This window comes from Octopus bimaculoides, chromosome 26 (assembly GCF_046866305.1).
Source record: "Octopus bimaculoides isolate indiv1 chromosome 26, ASM4686630v1, whole genome shotgun sequence".
NCBI lineage: Eukaryota > Metazoa > Mollusca > Cephalopoda > Octopoda > Octopodidae > Octopus > Octopus bimaculoides.
The window spans coordinates 23,230,735-23,256,399 of NC_142953.1; the positions used below are offsets into that span (position 1 = coordinate 23,230,735).

Sequence of the window (25,665 nt, forward strand, 5' to 3'; positions counted from 1 at the left end):
TATAATAAATTAAATTCCAGCTTGCAGACACAGTTTTGTTGAAAGTGAATCTGTTGTTCCTAGTCTCACTTCTCTGTTGAATTCGAACCACACCTTTTTTTCTTTTAGTTTTGTTTTTTTGCTATGTGTTTAAGAAATATATATATATATATATATATATATATATATATATATATATATATATATATGTGGCCTTCTTTGATTTTTCAACATCAGCTGATGAAGTTATCAGCAAATATATATTGCTAGAGAGAGAGCGAGAGAGCATTGTATTGTGTATGACCTGATTAAGTTAACTTTGATATACAGTGCTTTAGGTGAGAGACTACAGTAGCATGACAAATATTGATTTCTGACATTGGCACAAGGCCACCTACCATGACAAATATCAGCAAAGTCATCTTTCTTCCTCTGCAAACTTGCCTCCAGATTTACTAACTTCATTGTTCCACTGTGTGTGTGTGTGTGTTAGGCTCGTTGTGTACTGTGCTAGCAACAACCACATGTTCTTGGAAAACATAGAATGTTTTAATTGTTTACTAGACAAGGTGTTCCGGTGGTTGATATCCTTCATGTTTTGTCAACTCATAAAACTTTTGTAGTTTGTGGCTAATAATGGCCTTTTTACTGTGTTCGCTAAAGCATCTAGGCAACTGGAATGGGATTTGTTTTCTAACAATGGAAAAAAAGCCATTGCTACACACATATGTGGTAAGAAGCTTGCTTCCCAACCACATGGTTCCAAGTTCAGTCCCACTGTGTGGCACCTTGGGCCAGTGTCCTCTACTATAGTACCAGACTGACCAAACTCTTGCAAGTGGATTTGGTAGATGGAAACTGAAAGAAGCTCTCTCTTTCTTTATATATATATATGTATGTATATGTGCATGGGTGTGTTGTCATTTCCTTTCCTTGTCTTCCCATGATACTTGCAAGTGAGAGTCACTGTTACGTAACTAGTATCCTTTCCAATCTTCTGTGAAAACATGTTTGGTCATGGGGGGATATATTACCTCACCTGCAAACAAGTGAGGATTGGTGATGAGTAGGGCATCTGACCATACAAAATCCACCTCAATTTCCATCCAACCCATGGAAGCATGGAAAAGTAGATGTTAAAATACTGATAATATGAACTACCAGATCAAATCAGGTTATGGCTCTTTACATTATGGGTTCAGATAATACTGAGGACAACGTTGCCCTTCATTTTTCCGGGGTTAATAAAGTATGTACCTGATATTGTTTATCCTGAGGTTAACCCTTATTGTGCAAGTTTATGTGGGATGCATTGCAGTTGTGATCATTCCATCCTTTTAAAATATCTTGGTTTACGTTGTGTGGTGTTACCTTCACTTTTAAATACAAAATGGGGAGATTTAGCTAGTATTTTTAACAGTTCAATCAGTTGCATAGAGCAGTGATTCTTAACCTTTTTAATACCCAGGCTGAGTCCCAAACCTGGATTTCTTTAGGGGGCTGCACCCAAAAAATGTAAAATACAAGTCAATTGAAGAAAAACTTACATCTGTAGAGGGAAGACCATTAGGGGACACTGGAAGGATGCTTGAGGGCTGGGTGAGGTCCTCTGAGCTGCGGTTAGAACCATTGGGCTAGTGGCTTCCTTATTGATACATACAAAGACAGGTCAATGTAATTGACCATACCCTGGCCTCAGATTTATGATCTTGTGTCTATTTCAGAAATCATTTAATAGTTCTAAACACCAACCCTTAAATGGTTGGGTTTTAGGAAAGGTGTCCAGCCATACCAAACCTGACATAGGAGATCACTACAGCTGTTCTGGCTTGCTGGATCATGTCGGAAATGTCCAACATAATCAGCATGAAACCTGGAAGTTAAAGTGGACGATGATAACTCCTATCTTTTTCTATATGTACACCCACGAATGCACAGTTTAAAATGTTAGGTGACAGAGGCAAGAGGATCAGAGTGGCCAGTCCCATGTCAGTTCACAGTTGAGTGAGTTTAGTGTGGGAGATGCAGTCTGCTGTTAAAAACAAAGCATGGGTTGGACGGTTTGACTGGGCTGGTACACTGAAAGGCTGCCCCAGACTCCAGTCTGATTTGGCATGATTTTCTATGGTTGGATGCCCTTCTTAATGCCAACCCCTCTGAGAGTGTAATCGGTGATTTTATGTGCCACCGGCATGAGTGCTGTTTGCATGACACCTGGGTGCGTTTACATACCACCGGCACGGGTGCCAGTTTGCGTGACACCTGTATCTGCCACAAATGTCCTTCTTTTGTCTGATGAGAAAGAAGACATTCAGAGCCAGCCTCTTATCGTTTATCTTTTACTTGTTTCAGTGATTTGACCGTGGCCATGCTGGGGCACCACCTTGAAGGATTGTTAGTTGAATGAATCGACCCTGGTGCATATTATATTTTAAGTCTGGCACTTATTCTATCAGTTTCCTTTGCTGAATCACTATGTTACAGGGACATAAATACACCAACACTGGTTGTCAAGCTGGGACAAACACAAGACAGAAACACACACACACACACACATGATGGGCTTCTTTCAGCTTCCATCTACCAGATCCACTTATAGGGTTTTGGTTGGCCCAAGGTTATAGTAGAAGACAGTTGCTCCACAGTGTCATGCAGTGGGACTGAACCCAGAACCATGTGGTTGGGAAGCAAACTTCTTACCTCACCTGCTTTATGTCTGCATGTGTGAATGTGTGTGTGTGTGTATATATATATATATATATATATATAATTATTACAATTAAAAGGGTAAAGGATTATCAATTTATTAATAATTAATAATTTTTACCAAGCCCTTCGGTATGTAAGCATTTTTAGCTGCTATTTCTGAACTTCGGTATGTGGTGAAGCAACCTGTTGCTGATCCCTTAATTTTGTTTATAAATGTATATATATATATGTACACACACACACATATTATATATTGGATATGAGTAAGGAAGTTCTTCATGGACAGGTGAGCAACCTTGTTGCGATCATTCAGTACTGGACTCCAGTCTGCACTGGATTTGGCTCCCCTTGACGGCAGCAACACTCACCATTTTCACAGTGATTCAGTATTTTGGTTATGGATACAGTGCAGCATTGATAGTACCCATACTAACAACAAACACCACCAGTAACTTCATTGATTCCAGTGTTAGTGATTGTTCAGTTAGGGCAAATCTATAAGACTGCCTCTGTGTGTGTGTGTGTGTGTGTGTGTGTGAATTGTTTAAATACTTTATGGATTACTTTTGACAAGGCACTGTGCCAACTTTTACTTCAGCAGAAACAAATGGTAATGGGTGGTGGTCTGCATTGGCATCAATTATTAGTCAATAGGAGAGGAATTTGATTGGTTTATTTGTTTTGAAGAATATAGATTCTTAACGCTTCAGTCTTTGCCCTTTGTCTGAGAGGAAGAAATTGTGTTGTCCCATTTAGGCCTGGAGTAAAATCAAATCAGTCATCATCATCATCGTCATCTTTTTAATCCTTTGGATACCAACCTGCCTGATATTGGCTCCTTGGTTCAATTATATAAATTCTCTGTTTTTGAAGTGATCTAAAATTAAATGTTCTGGTGTCGTGCATATGGCAGCTGTGCCAGTGGCACATAAAAGCATCCATTACACTTTTGGAGGGGTTGGCGTCAGGAAGGGCATCCAGCCGTAGAAAACCATGCCAAATCAGACTGGAGTCTGGTGCAGCCTTCCAGCGTGCTAGCCCCCGTCAAACTGTCTAACCCATGCCAGCATGGACAGTGGACGTTAAATGATGAAGCATATCTACTTTAGGCACAGGGCCTGCAATTTTGTAGAGAGGGAGACAGTCGACTACATCGACCCCAGTACTTAACTGGTACTTCTTTTATCAGAATTGACTTGAGCAGAATTTGAACTTGGAATATGAAAGACAGATGAAAGGTTGCTTAGCATTTTGCCCGATGTGTTTACAATTTTGCCACCTTAACCATTTTAATAATGGTTTCAAATTTTGGCACAAGGCCAGCATGCTTGGAAAAGGGAGTAAGTCAATTACATTGACCCTGGTGATCAACTGGTTTTCGTTTTATCAACCCTGAAAGGGTCAGGTAGCCTTGGTGGACTTTGAACTTGGAATGTAAAGACAAACGAAACGCCACAAAACATTTTGTCTGGCTTGGTTTTGAATCTGTCAGCTCACTGTCTTTAACCATCTTAATAACGACAGTTATTTAACTAAATTCTTTATTTCCAAAATTAATTGAAACAAAGCTTTGTGTTTCATCAGAAATGTTGGTAACGAAAGGATTTTTGTCTCTCATGTGTGGGGCCAAGGGCTGCATTGTACTCCAGTATTTGTAGTTTGTGTTTCAATTATCAGTACTCAGTATTTTAACCCCGAAAGGGTGAAAAGCAAAATCAATGGCTCTTCTAGATTTGAACTCATAACTGTCTGGTTAGCAACATTATAACTTAACTCTGTAACCATTTTGTATCATTATGGGGGTGGGTATGGTTGTGTGGTTAAGAAGTTCATTTTGTAATCACATGGTTTTGGGTTCAGCCCCATTACTCAGCACTCTGGTTAAAGTTACTATAGCTCTGGGTTGACAATTCCTTATGACTGGATTTCATTCATTGTGTGTGTGTCTCTTGTGTTTACATTCTGTGCTTATGCTATTAAAGGCATTGTTTCACGTCTCGTGGGCCTTCCTGCCATTGGTGGGTGTGTATGTGTATACACACACACTATATATTGTATATGAGTAAGGAAGTTCTCCATGGAGCAGCCTTATTGTGATCGGTCAGTACTGGTTTCTTTCATCAGGTGAGGGAGTATTCATTGTTGTTCATTGAAAGCACAGAGCCCTCAGTTGGTCTGCTGACAAGAAAATGTCAACAGATGTCAGTGTTTCTAACTCTTCCAGAATGTAAACCTGAAGATGACTGAATCACCGATGGTAATGCATGTGAATTAAAACTCCCAAAATAGGAATAATTATGAGTGGACAGTTAAGATTTTAATCTGAATTATAAGAGTACTGTGTGGAGTACAATCTAAGTTGTTATGAAGTAGCAGCTTTTGTTATGGGTTAGCTCTGATCTGTGGTATTCCACCTGTAACTATCTTGTCTTTTCGTATGCCTCAGACCTGCATGATTCAGTGTGTGCTTCCTTTTTTGAGCTGTGGGGGATGGGATTTGGTTGATATTTCTAGCAGGCTTAACTCGTTTGTCTACGTTCCTTTCATTTAACCTCTCACTTTCTCCACACTGTGGAGCAAGGTGGCCAAAGTGGAGGTGGGTGGTCAACTTTGGACATTTATAACGTGAAGCTTTGGTTTGACCATCTTTGAGATGCGATATATTTAACTTTGAGCGGGGAAAGTGTTTGGACAGGAGCAGAAAGTTCAAGAGGAGACTGTTCAGTTAGAAAATTACTATTTATAAATCCCACAACGTGAGATATTCAGCAACAGTTCTTTCTAATAAAGATTATTTACCAACATAACATGGCGGTCCTGGTTTAGGATGAATGTTGCTGTAATTTAACCCCAGGAGACATCGTCTCCAGCTGGCTATACAACACGATCTGTGTCCTTACATTTTCGAACAAGGGAATCTACCACCCCCACTCAGCTCTGTGTATCATGATTTCTTGGTTATTTCCCTTCATCAACACAGAATAATTGTTCGGGTAGAGGTGGCGCTGCCAAATTCCTGTTCAAAGTGACAACTAGTCACTGATTTATGAATTAGAAAATTACTATTTTTAAATCTCACAATATGAGATATTCAGCAATAGTACTTTGTAGTAAAGATTGTTTGCCAACATAACATGGCACTCTTGGTTTAGGATGAATTGAGACTGTCCAGATCCAGTGTTGTATTGGATGAGATTGGTTTTATTGATTTAACTTGTTGCTTTGTCAAATTAAATTCCATATTGATACAACAACTTTAAATATTTAACGGAATAAATAGGTAAGTTGAATTGAGATCTTCCCTGTTTGAATATGTGGAAGGAATTTAGTCTCTAAGTGTAGATCAGACATGGAGAATAGTTTTCAAGAAGTGGGCTACACAAGATATGGTTCTTCATTTGGTGGGCTTCACTAGTAGAAAAAATTCCAGGTCAATTTTTGTTAGGTGTGCCATTCAGAAAGTGCCACGGGCCACTGTTTGCCCATGCTTGGTCTAGAGTCTTAACAGAGATTGGTTTTGGAGTCATATAAATTTCTTCAGTGATTGCATGATCTGAAATCATGTATTGAAGGAAATGAATAGACAAAGTCATACTAGTTACTTAATTCTTTTAGCATTCAGTTGATTCCTATGTCAAATATAATCCTTATTCATTCACATTATTTTGGATTAATCATGGATTATCTCACAGCTTTCAGATTATGATGATGTAATTCTATATTTCGCGAATGACATTTTAGGGGAAGTTCGAGAAGCCAGATCTGGCCTGTTTGAACACAAAACAGGTAGAATATTTTGACCAGATATGGTCAGTTTAAGTGCTAAAGGGTTGAATCACGTGTATATTTGGGATATTGTTTTGGTGGTATTGTTGTTAGTTGTCAGAAATGTTGTGCATCAATGACCTGTACAGTGTCTCTAATAATAATAATAATGGTATTTTATTTTCAAAACAACATGACATAAATGTATACAATATGTGTAATGTTTAAAATAATTGCAATGTAGTGTTTGTGTGCAGGAGAAGTTTATTTTTCCAGCTCTTTACCTAACATTTGAATATCATTGTATGTAGCTGTTGTGTTGTATAAACATAGCCACCTGGGTATTTGGGCACCAGATTGTCACTATGGAGCCAATCCCGTAATTCTAAGTAATGGTTTCAGATACAGGTAGGCATAAAACACCAGACTTGCAGGTTTTCACCTGCACATAATTTTGATTTTAATTTCTTTTGATTGTTAAAATTTTAATAATCTTGATGCTGGCTGAGATTTGTTGGTTTAACAAAGGAAAAACGTTTCTAACCTCGTTGGATGTCTGTTTTTATTGCCTGAAATTATTTGCAGTTAATTGAGACCAGAGGTGACAACATAACAGATTTTGTTTTTTCTTTAATGCATGTGTGTGTGTGTGTGTATATATATATATATATATATATATATATATATATATATATATATATATATATATATATATATATATATATATATATATATACATACATACATACATATATGCGCACAAGAGTGGCTGTGTGGTAAGTAGCTTGCTTACCAACTACATGGTTCCAGGTTCAGTCCCACTGCGTGGCACCATGGGCAAGTGTCTTCTACTATAGCCTCGGGCTGACTAAAGGCATGTGGTTTAGTGGCTAAGGATGTTGCACTCATGGTCACTAGATTGTGGGTTCAATTCCCAGACTAGCTGCATGTTGTGTCCTTGAACAGATCACTTCATTTCACATTGTTCCAGTCCACTCAGCTGTAAATGGGTCACCCTGGACGGACTAGCTTTCCGATCAGGGTGAATGTTGGCCTGCTTGCCTAGCCGCCAGGTGGCGTTGTTTGAAAGTTAAAACGAATCAAAGTGCATTGTGACCAGCGATGTATATACACTGTCCATCCATGTGGTTTTTAGGTTCAATCTCATTGTGTGACACCTTGGGCAGGTGTCTTGTTCTATGGCCACAGGCTGACCAAAGCATTGTGATTGGATTTAGTAGGCAGAAACTGAAAGAAGCCCTTGTTTGAGTGTGTGTGTATTTTGGCATTGTGATAGTTGTAAACAGTGTTGTGTGTAAAACTTGTGGTCATAGGGGAAATATTTGCCTTGATTGGAAACAGGTAAAGGTTGATGGCAGGAAGATCTGACCATTAGAAAATCTGACCCATGCAAACATACATTTATTAATAGATATTAAATGATGATGATATATAAACATTTTGTATTTTTCCCTTATAATCTGTTCGATTTTTTTATTTCTTTTATTCTGATTGTTGGTTCTTTTTTTTCTTTTTCCTTCTAGAACATCCTGCAGCATGTGATTTCCAGGTGAAAACTGCAGCTAATCTTGAACCAGAGTTTGTAATGGACATTCCTTAAAAAGAACTAATCTACCCAACAAGAGGACAATTCATCAATCAGATCTGCCTGATTTTCCAAACACAGAATTTCTCCATGTAACGTGATTCCTTATTCTTTGGCAACTTGCCCCAAATTGTTCTATGGCTTCTGATTTTAAACTATTTTTGTTGGCTTCCCTTTAAGATAAGATAAAACTCTGAATTCAGATTTTCATTTAAGTCTGGTCTTCCATATAGCAGCAAGCCAGAGACGACCACCACCACCCGCAACAATAATTATGTGAAGCAAATAAACATACCTAATGGTTCATTAACAATATTTGCAATGTGCCACCAGACACAAGTTTTTATGTATTTATAAGAATTCTTCTGTTTCTTTTTTTTTTTAAATTTCCTATCAGCTCAGTTTGTTGTTTTGGTTTAAAACATCATCTCACCATGTCCAGCTCGATTCCTCAGCCAACAGATGTCTCCGAGGGAGACAGCTCTTCTCTAGAAAAGAGCGACATTGAAGAAAAGAGTGATGTTGAAGAAAAGAGTGATGTTGAAGAAAAGGGCACCGGCGATGAAAAGAGTGATGCTGATGTAAAGAGTGAAGCTGACGTAATAAAGAACGATGTTGATGATGAAAAGAGCGATGTCGAGGAAAAGAGCGATGTCGAGGAAAAGAGCGATGTCGAAGAAAAGAGCGATGTCGAAGAAAAGAGCGATGTCGAAGAAAAAGGTGATGTTGAGGAAAAAAGTGATGTTGAGGAAAAAAGTGATGTTGAGGAAAAAAGTGATGTTGATGCTAAAACAGGTGTTAAGAAGAAGAGTGAAAATGTTGTGACTGTGAAACAAGAAGTTGATGACAGCGCGAATGAGGAAGACATGACTTCAGACGATTTGAAAGAAGAAGTTTCCACTTGTAAAAGTGAATCTTCAAGTAAAAACCTCTTGGCTGATGAGGGGGATGATGGTTCAAGGTCTATGGCATCAACAGACGAAGTAAAATCTCAGCTGGATTCCAAACCAAATTCAAATTTATCTCGCCAAAAAGATGGCATTAGTCCATCTGCTCTTTTAGACGATAATGCAACCACACAGTCGGACAATAATGAAACTGAAGCCAATGAATCTGCTATGGGCCACCGCAGTACGTCACCTGATGTCCAATCAGATTCTGAGAGCAAACAATCGTTTTTTGAGAAGATAGGGCTTCTGGGAGAAGGCATGAAGCTGAAGAAAACCAGTGAGACTCTTGATAAGAATGTCATGCATCGAGAATATGGTATTTATGATGAGAGCAGCATTCCTGCAGTTGATCTGGATGAGAATGGACTTCCTATCAACTTGGATGATATGAATGACGAAGACCGAGAGAAAGAAGAGGAAAAGATAAAGTTTGCTAAAGAGATTAGTGCACTGCGGCGCATGTTGCTTAGGAAAGGTTTCATTCGTGGCTCGAAATGGCGTCCGACACCATCGTATATCAAACAGAGAGACTTGTCTTTAAGTGGCAAGAAAGGTTTTGGGAGTTTCTCACTTGACAAAGAGCATTCTGATGATTCCACCCCAGATTCAAGTATGGATGGTTCTTCTCCTTCACGAACTATTTACCGTCCAGACGGCAGTACTTCGGCCAAAATCTATCATGTGGATGGTAACACGTCTGCTACGATTTATCGTCCAGATGGCAGCCCCTCAGCTAACATCTACTGTCAGGACGGTGGAACTTCGGCAACTATCTACAGGCAAGGTGTGTCAAGGAAACGAGGCTTAGTCAGGGAAATGATCAAGCGTTGCCGACCGTGTAAAGTTGGTTTAACGGATTTCTTTAAAGAACTCGACATTGATGTTTCCGAGCTCTCTAAAGATTTTCCTCTTGTCAAACGCATTAAGGTTATTGACTACAATTCTCAAGCAAACAATCCGCCTAGTGTTGAGCAGGACAGCTACGAAGGCAGTTTTCTCAGCTTTATCTCCAGTCAGAATGAATCGAATAACACCAACAAAGGCTTCAAACGGACATCTTATTCGAAACAGTGGACAGAAGGCAATGAAAATCGAACTGTGACCGTTTCCAAACTCCTAATTAATTCCGAAAAGAAGACTGGAGCCACCCCCCCAAGTTACAGCTGTGTTCATTGCCAATATTCATGTCAGGAAAAAGACTTGATGACAGAACATATTTATGCACATATCACCCAGAAAGTGTTCCGATGTGGTCATTGCAGCACTGATTTCACCACTTTTGGCACAGCTGCCATCCACCATCAGTCCAGTCACAAATATCTTCCACAGAAAATTGAGAAAACCACTGAAATTAATGAGAAGGAGCATTATCTTGAGATTCGGGAAAACGTTTCTGATGACGACGATAGCAAACAAAACGTGACAAGCACCAGCACCGCCAGCAGCGGTGGTGGTGGTGGCGGCGGCGGCAGCAACACGACTAAATCAGCTTCCGGTGATGCTAGTTCAACCGATGAAAAGAATTCAAAATCTAACCCTGTCTTTATCTCAGTTGTTGTCAATGGAAACAGCCCAGGTGGGAAGCAAGGCAACCAAAAGGATGTTGTCGAGGTGCCTGATCGGTTCCAATGTACATACTGCAAATTTTCCACTGATCAGCGCGAGATAATACAGCAGCATGTTACTGGTCAACATCCAGGAGCAGTGCACTACACATGTACACTGTGCGATGGACTTGTCTTAACGTCAAAGGCCAATCTTCTTAGTCATTATAATACTGTTCACCCGGGAAAAACTATAAAATGCCGGAAGCTACCTGATTTCACAGACAGCGAAGAACCGCAGACTCCTGTGGATCCTGCAAGCAATCGCTTCAATCGTTACCGCAACACTGCATACGGCAGGGGTGGTATGTATATGCAAGGAAAAACAAGGTATGTATTAATTATGCCTTCTTTGTTATGCGTACTAATGATCACCTGTTATTATTTTTTTTTAAAGTTAATTAGAATATTTGTCTTGTGTGAAGGTACATGGCCAAGTGGTTAGGGTGTTGCACTCACGGTTGCTGGATTATGGGTTCGATTCCTGGACAGGGCAGTGTGTTGTGTTTTCAAGCAAAACACTTCAATTCATGTTGCTGCAGTCCACTCAGCTGTAAATAGGTCACCCTATGACGGAATAACCTTTTGATCAAAGGGGAATGGTGGCATCCATTCGAAAGCTAGAACAACGTGAAGTGCATTGTGACCAGTGATGTATAACAACATCTGATAGTCTGGTCGGTCCCATGATCGTGTAATTTGTCTTGTATGATTTTACTGTGAAGGACTTTGTCTGAGTGGGTTGAGTGTTTGATTCTTGATCATAGGGTTGTGAGGAGTTCAATCCCTGGACCAGCCTTTGCATTGTGTCCTTGAGCAAGATATTTCATTTCACATCACCCCAGTTCTCTCGTTCTGATGCTGTCATATCCTGGGCATTCTGTTAGGTCAAGGAGGGAAGTGATGGCTGAACGGTGGTATTTTGGCTGAGTTCATTTTGTGATCATGAAGTCTCCAGTTTAATGGCAAAGGAGTGTCATTTACTTTAGCCTCAAGTCAACCCCAACCTTCAATAAAATTGGATAAAAAGCCATCAGATGGATTGTAGCTGTGTGTCGCACACTTGTGTTGTGCTGATTCTGCCCAAGGATGTCTCTGGTTCTCTGAGAATAAATTAAAAATCTTCCATTTAAATTTCTTGTTTATGTTCTAAACACCAACTTAATAATGATAGTTCATCATTACCATCACCATCGTTTAACATTCGTTTTCCGTGCTGGCATGGGTTGGATGGTTTGATCGGAGCTAGTGAGCTGTAAGGCCACATCACGCTCCAATGCCTGCTTTGGCATGGTTTCTATAGCCGAATGCTCTAATGAGGTTGCTGTGTGATTTTGCAAGAGAGAAAGAAAGAAAGAAAAGCCTCCCGCTGTTATTTGAGAGAGGAGTGGGGGGTAGCCTCATGCCAGGTGTGGAAAGGTTAAATAAAGTAAGATAAAGAGACAAGCATAGGTGTCTTTTGTTGTAGAGGAGATAACATGGCTGAAGGAAATAGAAGAAAGGTAGTGATTGGGGTGTTAGAGCAAACCCTCAAGGAATAAGAACATGAGCATAGGAGATGATGTGGGTCGTGGGAGGGGATGAGAGAGTGGGGGGGTGCTTTCATAAGGATGTGAGTGGAGGGAGTAACAGATGTATAGAGGTGGGGGTACAGGAGAATATAGGGAATGAGGAACAAGGGTGGAATTGGAGTTGATTGGAAGTCAGTATGGGGGTAAGAGGGGTAGAAGTTACTCCGGATGAAAGATAGAGTGGAAGGTTGTTGGTGGTGGAGCGGGGGGGGGGGAGATGCAGGGTGACATGAAAGGGCGAGATATAGGAGTATATATATATATAGTATGTGAGACATGAGATGATTGTTACAAGAAAGAAATCGGACGAGAGAGGTGTTAAGAATGGAGTCTAGCAGAATGTCGGGGTGGGTGGAGAGCAGTGGCTGAAGGCACAAGAAAGAGGTGATAGGTAGAAATAGTGTAAGTAGGGATGATGATTCTAAGGAATGGAAGATATACTTTGAGATGGGGTAACCAAAAGAGTGGGATGTAATTCTAAATGAATTGAAACAAAGACAGTGTATATAAACACAACAGAAATGTTTCTGTGGAATACTCAGTCACTAAAATGTTAATTCAGTCGATCCATTTACATATGGAAATTGGATAAAATTTTCATTACAGATCTTTCTGTTTATTAATTAAGAATGATGTTGCTATTCAATTTGTATATTTCCAAATTTTTAGTGTTTAATCTCCATAAATAAGAAATCCTTTCAACACACAAAGCCATTTTTTTTTCTCTATTTGTGTTAATGCTATAAGTGTGGTTAACTTCAAATTGATGTACTTGAAGCTATCATCATCCTCTTGCCTGTGTTCTTTCATGTTTGCATGGCTTTGGCTGGTTCCACAATGTCTCCAGTCATGTTGTCATCTGACACACCAACAGAAAATCTGATCTCGTTACTGTGTTCTTGAGGACAGTGAGTCAACAGAAAGTTCATCAAACAAAAGGCTTCATGGCATTTCTTTCAGCTGTTTTATGTGTTGAGCTCCAATTTCACCAAGATCAACTTTGTTATCATCCTTTCAAGTGAGATAAAAATAAAGTACAACTTAAGTACTGGGGTTAAGATTAATGTAATCAACTTCCTTCACCCTCAGAATTGCTGGCCTTGTGCCAAAATGAATGTCCTGATTTTTCTTTTATGGCCAACCACTTTACAGCTTGGATTGTATGCATTCGGACTTCATTCTGGCTCTAGGAAGGTTGACTACAGCAGGATTAAAGAGCCCCCCCCCCCTTTTTTTTTACCTCATCTCAGTTTCTAATCAGTTACTTTTCTCCTGGACAAGTTTCCTCCCTTGCAGGGACTGTGCCTTCTTTATTCATTCCATGGGGAAGGGAGTTTACAACTGGATGCTCTTCCTGTCCCCAACAATTTTATTGTACCATTGATACGAATAAGGTTTCTTGCTGGACCCTGATCAAAGACATATTTGTGGTACACCTTGTTATGTGGTCGGTGAATTGATGAACACAGCATAGACAGGGTCTAGTGATGTCCCTAGTGCTAATGCCATGATAGACTACAACCCAAGTACATCATAAAGAGTTGAGTGTTAGGAGGAGGATGTGTGATCAAACTGTTGAAATTGGGACAAAACTGACACATTTAAGACATCTAAAAACATGAGTCATTCAAATGACAACTGATTTGGACTGTTAATAAATCACATATCACGTACTAGCACAGAAAGGTTCAGTCCCACTGCATGGCACCTTGAGCAAGTGTCTTCTACTCTAGCCTCGGGCCGACCAAAGCCTTGTGAGATGGAAACTAAAAGAAGCCTGTTGTATATATATGTATGTATTTGTGTGTCTGTGTTTGTCCCCCCACCATTGCTTGACAGCTGATGTTGGTGTTTACACCCCCGTAACTTAGCGGTTTGACAAAAGAGACCGATAGAATAAGTACGAGGCTTACAAAGAATAAGTCCGGGGGTTTTGTTCGATTATAGGCGGTGCTCCAGCATGGCCACAGTCAAATGATTGAAATGAGTGAAAATATATATATATATATATATATATATATATATATGAGGGTGAGTCAAAAAGTAATGCCATTTTGTTTAGGACAGGTATAATTACCAACACAGGAACATGTATCATACATCAAAATGAAGCTGGTCCTCTGTGGATCACATCCTTACTCCTCAACATAGTCACCGTTTCTCTCAATAGCAATGTTCCACCTTCGAATGAGAGCATGTATCCTTGCCCCGTAAAATTCTGTTGACTGTTCTTTGAGCCACTTCTTCACTACAGTTTTCACTTCCTCGTCACTGGACTATCATCTCTTCGGCCCCATGAAAGAGGGTTTGAGAGGCAAACATTATTCCAGTGATGAGGAAGTGAAAACTGTAGTGGAGAAGTGGCTCAAAGAACAGTCAACAGAATTTTACGGGGCAGGGATACATGCTCTCATTTGAAGGTGGAACATTGCTATTGAGAGAAACGGTGACTATGCCGAGAAGTAGGGATGTGATCCACAGAGGACCAGCTTCATTTTGATGTATGATACATGTTCCTGTGTTGGTAATTATACCTGTCCTAAACAAAATGGCATTACTTTTTTGACTCACCCTCGTATGTGTGTATATATATATATATATATATATATATACACACACACACACATTAATACTAGTTTGGGAGAAATTGCATATATTGACATGTATGTATGTGTAGTATTTTCCCTCAGTGAACTGAGTTCTATCTCTGCTTCCTTAAACGAATTAATTACCCCCCCCCCATAACATATCCAAGCAGGAATTCATGGAAATTCCACACGTTTTGTGAATGTTTCTCAATTTTTAAGTCTCTGTCACCTTAATGTGAAAGATTTCCCTTGTGTCCTTGATTTTGTTCTGTAGTGAAGGTTGTTTAAAGTGAAACATTCGAATAAACATGTTGTGAGAGTTGGGAGTTGATTTATGATAATAAGTGTTTCATTTTAGCAGAACGATCCTTTATAGGCAGATACACCTCCATCCTGAGCTTAGACTGTACATTAGCCACCAGTCTGTGGAATTGGTAACTCTTAAGAGTTTAAGCCAAGTGGTATTCTAGATGTGCTAATAAGAAACCTGTGTGTGTATAGACACCATATTCTATGTTATATAGCAATGAATGTATAATCCTTTTTTTTATAACTATGGTTATTTTGAAGGTCATCCAGCTGTAGAAACTCTGCCAAATCAGATTGGAGCCTGGTGTCGCCTCCTGGTCCACCAGTCCTCAGTCAAATTGTCCAACCCATGCTAGCATGGAAAGTGGACGTTAAACGATGATGATATATGCTTTGTGACACAGCATCTCAATTTTATTAATTTGTGATTTAAGAATATATAAATTCATTTAAACTAAAATCACTATTTTTATTTACGCTCCGACTTTGATATTTCTGGTTCTTTGAAATGTTATTTGAAAATAGACGACAGTTGATGCTATTAAATTAATTACTTTTCTTAATCAAAGGAATAAACAGTCTGATTTTTCTCTTGCAGTGGACCAGCGAACAGTTCTGGGACAGATATGGGCCTGAAAATAGTGAATGTTGTAAGTCTTCATAGCGGCCGCATTTCTGGTCCAACTCGGCGTCCAGGAACCGGTACAAACAATAACTGTATTATACCTCCTGAAGGTTTTGCTGTTCCCGTTTTGTTGAATGCCAAAACAATGTCTTTAAAATATGCCAGCTCCAGTTCGAACCGCAAGTGCAAGTACCCCGGTGACGACGATCCTCTTATTGGCCGTTCCATTTACATGTGCAAGAAATGTGGTTGTGAAGCAAAATTCCTCAGTCAGATGCAGGACCACATTATCAATTCTCATTCTGCTTTCTGCATGTACACCTGTCCCTACTGTACATTCAAGGGGGAGAAGGAGGCCGACATCTATAAACATATTGGTATCGCTCATCCCGAATGTGATGGAGGTGTGCCTCTTTCATTCTTCCTTGACCCAGTCTACATCACCAAGTACATAGCTAACATTGAAAAGAATCAACAGACCCGCTACAAAGAGAAGCTTGTCGGCAAATTGTCCCATTATAAATGTAGAGTGTGTAGCCAAGAGTATCCTGATGGAATCTCTCTTTTCTTGCATTCCAACCGTGTGCACGATAAAAAATTGTCCTACCACTGTCCGTACTGCACTGAATTTAATTCCAGTACCTCTAAACCAGCCCGCGAACACATAGCCAACTGCCACGACAGAGACGTCAGTAGTGAAGTGGTGTTTGCATTTATCTGTGATGGCAAGCCTAACCGCAACACCTCATCTGGTGGCCTTATGGTCGAGCCAGTCCTACCTCCATCTCCTGCTCCTAGTCCACCTAAGCCGCCTGAACCCAAAATAGCTCGGAAAGACGACGACGACGTGGTTATTTTGAAAGATTCCGACCTGAAGACACCGACTTCTGTGTCGACATCATCATTAGGGCCGTTGAGCGCTCGAGGCCGGAGTCGGGGTCGACCGCCTCGCTCTCAGACTATTTTACTGCGGAACATGTTACAAGCCCGAGCAATTGCGTCTTCGTCATCGTCATCGACAACTCCTTCAGGTACTGTCCAACCAATGATGATAGTTGCTAATGCTGCACACCAGGAGAACCAGGGCAACCCTCCTATTGTTATCGATCATCCAGAACGCACACCGAAACTACTACCTCTGTCAGAGAACAACAGCAGCACAGACCCCTCTGGGGACGGAACTTTAGATATGGACTGTGAAAGTGTAGAAGAAGACGGCCCAATGGATACAGTTGTAGAAGAGGATTCAGAAACGAGCGTTTCTGAGCCCATTACCATTTCTAAATCCGTATCGTTGGGCTTAAAGGGATTGAAACGGCCAATAAGTAGTCCGTCTCGGACAGCCAGCCAGCACTTGTCGGAGTTAGCAGCGCGTTCAGCAGCAGACCATGCATCCTCAGACCTCACCCCACCTCCAACTTTTGGCATCAAAGTGATTAAAAAAGAAAAAGAACAAGAGATGTACTTGACAACTGATACTGCCTCTCTTCATAACGACCAGGTGGTGCCCGTCTCCCTGCAGGCAGCACAGGGGGTACTTCCTTTGGACTTATCCTCGACGGGTACCTCAGACCCTGATGACATACCTCCAGACGCATTCAAAGTGTTTAACTTGAGTCCATCATCCTCTCAGCTGAGCTCCTATCTTTCATCTTCACCAAATGCATACCCCAGCCCTGTTCCCATTGGCCCCCCTATACAGACTTCGGAGTTTCCTACTGCCCACTCGTTGAGCAAGGCTGTACACACGTCTGAAGATCGATACAGCAAGGAGATCTACAAGTGTGACAAATGCAACTTCAAGACCACATATCGGGCAGCATTGAAAACCCATCACAGCTTCAGACATTCTCAGATCTACAAATGTCCTTATTGCCCCGACAATGTTCCTTTGGATAGTTTTGAAGTTGAACCTCACATTAAGCAGCACCATCCTGACGAGAAAATAGCTTATATGCGAATATAATAATATTAATAATAATCACTTTATTTATTTGTCTCTTTGCCCAGAAATTTGTGTTGAATTCCAAAGAACAAAACAAAAAAATTATAAAAATAATTATAATAAATATAAAAGCATTGAGAAGAAAATGTAGCATTGGAAATCTGAGGAAGTGAATTGAAGAACTGAAGAAAGACCAAAGTCAAAGAGAAGAACAACTCCAACATTACCATTTAGTGGCTGCTTTCTATAAATATAACATTTTTCTTGAAGCCTGTTTTTGTTAAAATTTAAGTTTTTTTTTGTTCTTTTATTTTTATTTTGTTTTTTTCTTCAACACCCATGGATTATTGGATTTAGAACACCGTTCTAGCATTAATACATTTTATTACTTTATTAAAAAGTGGAAAAATATGAAAAAAACCAAAAAATGGGGGTTAAAATGTGAAATTCAAAAAAAACACTAAAAAAAAAAAAACTCATTCACCTAAGAGAATCTAGTTTTAGTAACAGTTGTACATAAATTCTAAACTGGAAAAAAAAAAAAAAAAAAAAGGAAAATCCCATAATTCTTGCTGCTAGCCATTACCAATCCTTGAAATAATATTCTCCATGGTGGACTTAGACACTTTCAAGAGAGATTATCATTTTAGGATTCAAGAAATATCACAATTGTCTGAAGTATTTTCTTGAAAAAAAAAAAGAAAAAAAATCTACCCCAAACAACAAACCAAAGGTTTTTTTTTCCTGTTTGTTTGTTTTTTTTTTTTTATTAAAAAGGGGGACATTTACAAACAAACAGTCAATAAAAGGAAGATACTTTTCAAAAATATATCAAAGCGTTTAATTTTATTTGTTTTCCCATTCACCAATTCTTCCAGCTTCTTTTTCACTGTGTATCAGTGGTTCTCAGCCAATTTTTTAACCTATGGTCACCCCCCCCCCCCTCCTTCATTCCTATCTTGCTCTAATGGAACTCCACAGCCATTCAATGCTTTAAAAACAACATCCTAGAATGTTTATAGAATTAAATAATATTAGGAATTTGTAGGGGAAAATATTGTTAAAATACTTTGTGTATGACAGAAGTATAACCAGTTTATTGTGCCTAAATTTTAGCAACAGAATCTTATATGGACCCCCACAAGGGTCATGTGGACCCTGGTTGAGAACCACTGATGTAAATAGTTAAGCTTTTGTCTCAGGATATTTTTTTTGCTGCTCTCTGTGTCTAAACAGCATCTTTTCAAAAGTCTTAGAAATAATCTCTCTTGTTTCTGGCACCTTGTCTTTTAGTTTCTGAATGTTTTTTTTTTCTCTTTTTTTTTTTGTTATCATTATTTTTATTCTATCGAATGTTTCCTAAGTCTTGTCTGAGTTTATTGCCAATCGCTTTAAACACAGCAAACCCTGGCAGCAAAAACACTACAGGACAGTGAGAAACTTATTGACAGGACTCGCATGCATGTCAACATACATTCATTGCTATTTGCACAATCATAAACTTTACCAGGCATTGATAAACATACAAAAGACTACATAAATATATATATATAAATAATAATACACATACACAGTTCCATCCATACCAGTTTAGAAAACTGAAACATAAAAATATTGAGGAAATTCTTATTGTTTTTGTTTTGTTTTTGTGTCTAACATCTTATTGGATTTTTTTTTTTTTTTTTTTTTTTGTATTTGTCTTGTTAACTTATCTGTGGTGAACAAATTTGTTTCATAATCACATGGTTCTGGGTTCAGTTCCACTGCTGCTCAGCACTTCGGGCTGTTTCACCTCAAACAAACCAAGTCTTTTTGGGTTGACAAAAACTGTACTGAAGCCCTGAAAGTGACCTGTATCTCTGGCGGGCATGTGTGTGTGTGCTTTAGCAAGGTCTTGCTTTGTTGCATACATCCGGACCTCTTCTCCAGTCTGATAACACCTCTCACCTCAGACCCAAAAGGTCCTTTCTTTTGCACCACCATTCTCAAAGACCCTGCAACAGTCCTGGGCATTGCTAGCCCCTTTAGGCCCTTTCTCCTCTGACTAATCCCTAAACAAATAGATGCAAGTTTAGCTGTATAATCGTGTAGCAGACCAATGCCTTGTGAGATGGAGAAATGGAAACTGTACAGAAGCCTGTTGTGTATCTGTGTGACTTTACATTTTCGGATGGTGCCATTTGATACAATACATGTTATAGCTCTGTTGGGGAGGGGTGGGGGACCCCCCCCTTCCAAGGGACCATCTTGGAAGGACAAAGTAAGGATCAGTGACAGAAAGGACCCCTACATGAAAAAAAGACATAAAACAAAAACCGTTTCTGTTAAGTTCCAGTTTTGTTTCAATGAAATGCAATTAAAATTCTTTAAAACATTTAATTTCAGACTCTCAACCGATTTTTGGCTATGCCCCCTTGTGATATTTAATTTGTGTTATTCAATGTTTACAATATTACCCGGGAACAAAATTAAAAAAAAAAATAGTGCAACAGACGTAAACAAAATGTGTAGGAAACAAATATGAAAAAAAAAAAAATGCGTGGAAATCAACGGGGTGGGGGAAGACTTCAGAAAATTCACAAGATTCGAGTTTTTCACCCATAATTTGTATTTTTGCCTACATATTTTCACATACCACTGAATCAAAGGAAATAATCTATTTTTCCACTTTAGAGACATCAAATCTAATGAATGTGTGAGCAAGATGAAAATGATCTGTTGTCTCTAAAGTGTCAAATTTGATAAAATTGTCCATAGAAGGGGTGTAAAGAATTTTTTTTTCAATAACTCATTCTCGAATTGCCTCCTTATGGTGTACAAAATATTACCATGCCCCATGTTGGGGAATCACGGCTCTCAGGGATTAGTGACACCTGTTTGAAGTTTCAACAGCAGAAATGACCATTTGTATCCCTGCACAGTTCAAATTATTCTGAAATATTTTGAAATGCATCCAGGGGCATAGACATTTGCAGTTTTGGTCTTCATTGATTTCTTTCAGCCAATTAACTGAGGCCATGCTGGGGCAATACTTTGAAGGGTTTAGTCTGTTTTCTTTAAAGTTTGATACTTACTCCATCAGCCTCTTGAACTGTTAGGTTACAGGGATGTGAACAAACCAACACCAGTTGTCAAGCGATGCCAGGGACAAACTGATATTGTAGCAAGCTGGCAGTATTTCATCCGTCTTTATGTTCTGAGTTCAAATTCCGTCGAGGTCGACCTTGCTTTTCATCCTTTCAGGGTCGATAAATTAAGTACCAGTTGCATGTTGGGGGCTGTGCCACCATTGAGGCCTTGTTAATAAAGCAAACAACTGTAGAAATGATATTCTTAGAATACAAACCACTACACACAGCATTTACCGACCTGGAGAAGGCCTTTGACAGGTTTTCATGAGAACATCTGTATAGGAGTGGATACGTTCTCATAGTGACAATGCCTTGATATATAGGAAAAGTGCTGGTTACTTGGTGTGAATTGTGGATCTAAAAGAGATGCAGAGGAATCACGACCAGGCTGACAGGAAAGGACGGGGAATAGAGCAAATGCAGAGAAACAGTATCATCATTACAGTCCACTTTTCCATGTTGGCATGGGTTGGACAGTTTAGGAAGACCGGTACTCCGAGGTTTCTATGGCTGGGTGCTCTTAAGGCCAGCCACTTTCCAGAGTGTGCGGATTGCCTTATTTGTACCACCTGCTTTGATGAAGCGGTCTTGCATTTTACAAAACTAAATGGCCTACAAGGACTTCTATTATTAAAAGAACAGGTAGGTCGTGTGTTAAGTGACAGAGCTAACCCACACACTAGGGAATGTTATGAACAGATGATGTGAGTGATGAGTCTGGAGAGGGTGGTCAAGGGCAAGTGGTTTGGAAGGTTTTCTTGGAGGTAGGCCAGAAATGAGGATATTTAGGTGGCAGAGAAGAGAGAGAAGGGTGCCCAAGGATACCAACATAGTAATCCCTTGCCATATCATAGCTTATTATTTAAGATTACGCCAATTCCTCCGTGGTGTTGCTTTGCATTTATAATAAAATTTATACAAATTATAGAAATAAAAAAAAAAAAAAATACACAGGCACAGCTGTGTGGTAAGAAGTTTGCTTCCCAACCACATGGTTCCGCGTTCAGTCCCACTGCATGATACCTTGGGCAAGTGTCTTCTACTATAGCCTCGAGCTGACCAAAGCCTGGTGAGTGGATTTGGTAGACGGAAACTGAAAGAAGCCCGTTGTATGTATATATGTATTTGTGTGTCTGTGTTTATCCTCCACCACCACTTTGTACTTACGTCCCCGTAACTTGGTGGTTCAGCAAAAGAGACCGATACAATAAGTACTAGGCTTACAAAATAGTAAGTCCTGGGGTCGATTTGTTTGACTAAGAGCAGTGATCCAGCATGGCCGCTGTCAAAATGACTGAAACAAGTAGAAGAGCACAGCACTATTTCTACTTTATGGATTTTCACTTGTCACAGAAGGTTTTGGAATGTAACACCTGCGATAGTCAAGGGATCACTGTATAGGCAGTGGACTGTGGAAGGAGTCGGTGGTTTCTGTTCCCTAAATTACTTAATATCTGGAGAATATGTTCCAAAAAAGGTGGCGAGCTGGCAGAGACATTAGCACACTGGACAAAATACCTATCAGTATTTTGTCTGCCATTACATTCTGAGTTCAAATTCCACCGAGGTCGACTTTGCCTGTCATCCTTTTCGGGATTGATAAATTAAATACCAGTTGTGTACTGAGGTCGATCTAATCGAGGCCCCCCCCCCCCAAAAAAAAATTGGGGCCCTTGTGGCTAGAGTAGAAAAGAATATGTTCCAAAAGCAATGAGCAGAGAAAGATGGGGGCAGATAAATGTCAGAGGGAACAAAAAGAAACTTACTCCCAGATTGTATGGTGGAGCTTGAAAATATGAAGGCTGGGGAGGATAGGAGGCAAGCAAGCTTTGCTGGACGTCTATCTACTATTATTGTATATCAGTGGTTCTCAACCATCCATTTTTTAAACCTAATGACCCTAATTTATGTTACTGGACCCTCATAAACCATTCAATGTATATTTTAAAAAAAACCTTATTTTTACAATTAAACAAAGAATTGTAAAAAAAAAGATTTAAATATTTTGTGTATTGTAGACGTATACGGAATTTATTGCACTTAGATTCTAAAAGCAAAATCTTATGTGGATGCTGGTTGAGAAGCAACGGTGTACGTGAATGACGATGGCAGACAAATGAGCTGATGTAAAAAAAGTGGTTGAAGAGGAAATATGATGTGAGATGCAAGGGAGAAGACCGAGTCGGTCTGGAGGATGACCATTGGGTGAAGAAGTGGAAGGCATTCGAAGACAAAAACACAGGTGGAAGTTTGACCTCAAGAAGGAAATGACAACAATTGGTGAGATGTTGTACAACATTTGAAAACCTATTCAAACCATGGAAGAGGGAAAAAAACATACTGATAATGAATATGGAGAGAATAATGAGAAAAAGCTATCTAGAATTATGGGGGTAAAAAACAAAAAAAAATCAATGGCTACTATTTTTCTAATTATATCATCAAATATTGAAAACATTTTGTTTCTGCTTTATTCTGACCTCATCAATGGAGTATAAACTTCCTCATACTTCATACAATAACAGATGAAAGACTTAGGTGAGTTTACAAGTTGGTCAACAAGAGGAAAATAGAATTGGTCAGAGATTAACGCCAACATCATCCACATGAAAAACAATAAGATTTAAGTTAGCATTGACATTTAGAGTAGGGAGCATTGGAAAACTACATATAATTATAATGAATATTTAATTAGCTTGTTAATACGACCATAGGCTTATAATGAGGTAGATGTCAACAAGATGACTTGTGTTAAGAGTCATGACACGAAGAGTACCAAAACCAGTGGCTGAGTTCCTTTCGAGTGTTGGGCCACATAGAAGAAATGACCAAGACCTTTAGCATTATGTCGTGCTTGAGAAGAAGACCCATCAAGCTGAGCAAAATCACAGTCATGGCAGATACCGGTGTCATGCAAATGGCACCCCTTACATTCTCAGAGTGGTTGGCATTAGAAAGGGCATTCAGCCATAGAAAACTGCGCTAAATCACACTGGAGTCTGGTGCAGCCTTCCGGCTTGCCAGCCCTGGTCAAATTGTCCAACCCATGCCAGCATGGACACCGGACGTTAAATGATGATGACGATGATATTAAAATGTAAAGCTTATTTATTCACATTGTTTTCAATAAATCCTGCATTATCTCATAGCTTTGAGATTTTGATTGTGTGATTGTATACTTTTAGTATGATATTGTAGGGTAGGTGTAAGAGGCTGGATCTGACCAGTTTGAACATAAAACAGGTAGAATATTTTGGTCGGATATGGCTGGTTTAAATGCTAAAGGTTACAACACTTTCTGTCCTCCACTTTGAGATGATGAGTTTTAATGAAAAGGAGGAAGCAGAGACCTGTAATTTTGAGGACAACTAGAAGCTTCCACAAGATAATCTCCTGAAAGCTACTAACAAGATCTTTTGTAGAAGCAGTGCACCAGTGAGATGGACAGTGGTGGAATACTAAAATGGACAAACCCACAAAAACTAAAAGACAGGCCTGGGAAGGCAACAGAGAGGAATACTATATTGCTAGATGAGAAGTGTACATAGTGAAGAATTTACCAATGTCTAGCAGCAGAAGAATCAGAAGCGGTGAGCTGGCAGAAATGTTAGCACGCTGGGCGAAATGCTTAGCGGTATTTCGTCTGCCGTTACGTTCTGAGTTCAAATTCCACCGAGGTCGACTTTGCCTTTCATCCTTTCGGGGTCAATAAATTAAGTACCAGTTACGCACTGAGGTCGATGTAATCGACTTGATTCGTTTGTCTGTCCTTGTTTGTCCCCTCTATATTTAGCCCCTTGTGGGCAATAAAGAAATAAGAAGTGTGAGGTATTCTGGACTGCCAAGCAGTGGATGAGAGTGAACCAAGATGCTGGAAGAAAGAATGATAATAGCAAACCTATCCTCGGTGAGGGAAACTATGCTATCATCCAAGAGGCCTGGACATGTTATAAAAAGAGATTGTTTTATGTGGAAAGTGTGGGGAAGGAAGTGGATCTATTTGAAGTGTGACCAACAGAAGGACCAGCTCTAGACGTGACTATTAAGGGTACAATGTTGGGGAATGCTGCTGGCCCCTCAAGTATAGTATTTGAAATACTGAAATTATCTGGTGGGACAAGGTTCAAACATGTCACTCATACAAATCAATGAAGGTTATACAAGGAGCTGGTAGAGCAGAATAAGTCATCAACCTTTAACAATGTGAAAAGAGATGCTAAGAAAGACTCAGCTACAGAAATATGAAACTGATGGACCGAGTAAGGGAAGTAACAGAAAAAGTCTTAGCACCATCTCGATTAGGGAGAGAATCCACTTAGATGAGACACAGTTTGTTCCAGACTGGAGTACTACTGATGCTCTCTTCATAGTGAAGCAACAGCAGAAGTTCCTAGACAAGAGTGAGCCTCTCTTACGTCTGTCTGGAGACAGTCTTTGACAGAGTTCCACACTCTATAGTCTGGTGATTATTAAGAAAACCAGGAATTGAAGAATGACTGACGAATGTGGGTTTATAAGCTGTGCTTTATCATTCCACAAAGGTATTGTACATACAAAGTATTCACATCTACCTGTAGAATGTTGGCTAAATATTTACAGAATTGAAACAAGGTGTTTACAACTGTCTGTACATTCAGGTTGGATTATAAATCTATAAATCTATCCTATATTACAGTAAACAGTATTGAAACAAAGAGTATATGTCTATCTATCCATACATGTAGTGTTTCTTAAATACCTGTAGATTCATTCTGAAACAGAGTATATACACTTGTTTATATAAAGTGTTGGTTAAAACTCTATCGACATATCCGGTAGTACTGAATATAACATTGAAAGAAGGTGCATATATATTTATATCATCACCATCATCGTTTAACATC

The 25,665-nt window shown here is 39.4% G+C and overlaps 1 protein-coding gene across 3 annotated transcripts in view; it reads left to right on the forward strand.

The window, feature by feature from the left end:
• Positions 1-18,480, forward strand: part of LOC106879712 (uncharacterized) — a 58,039-nt gene extending 39,559 nt beyond the window's left edge. For all 3 annotated transcript variants that reach the window (XM_089342962.1, XM_014929392.3, XM_014929390.3), the window contains exons 2-3: positions 7,998-10,943; positions 15,680-18,480. In XM_089342962.1, coding sequence (XP_089199088.1) covers positions 8,494-10,943; positions 15,680-17,672 — 4,443 coding nt within the window. In that variant the 5' untranslated portion in view covers positions 7,998-8,493 and the 3' untranslated portion in view covers positions 17,673-18,480. The remainder of the gene's footprint in view (positions 1-7,997; positions 10,944-15,679) is intronic.
• The last annotated feature ends 7,185 nt before the right edge of the window (positions 18,481-25,665 follow it).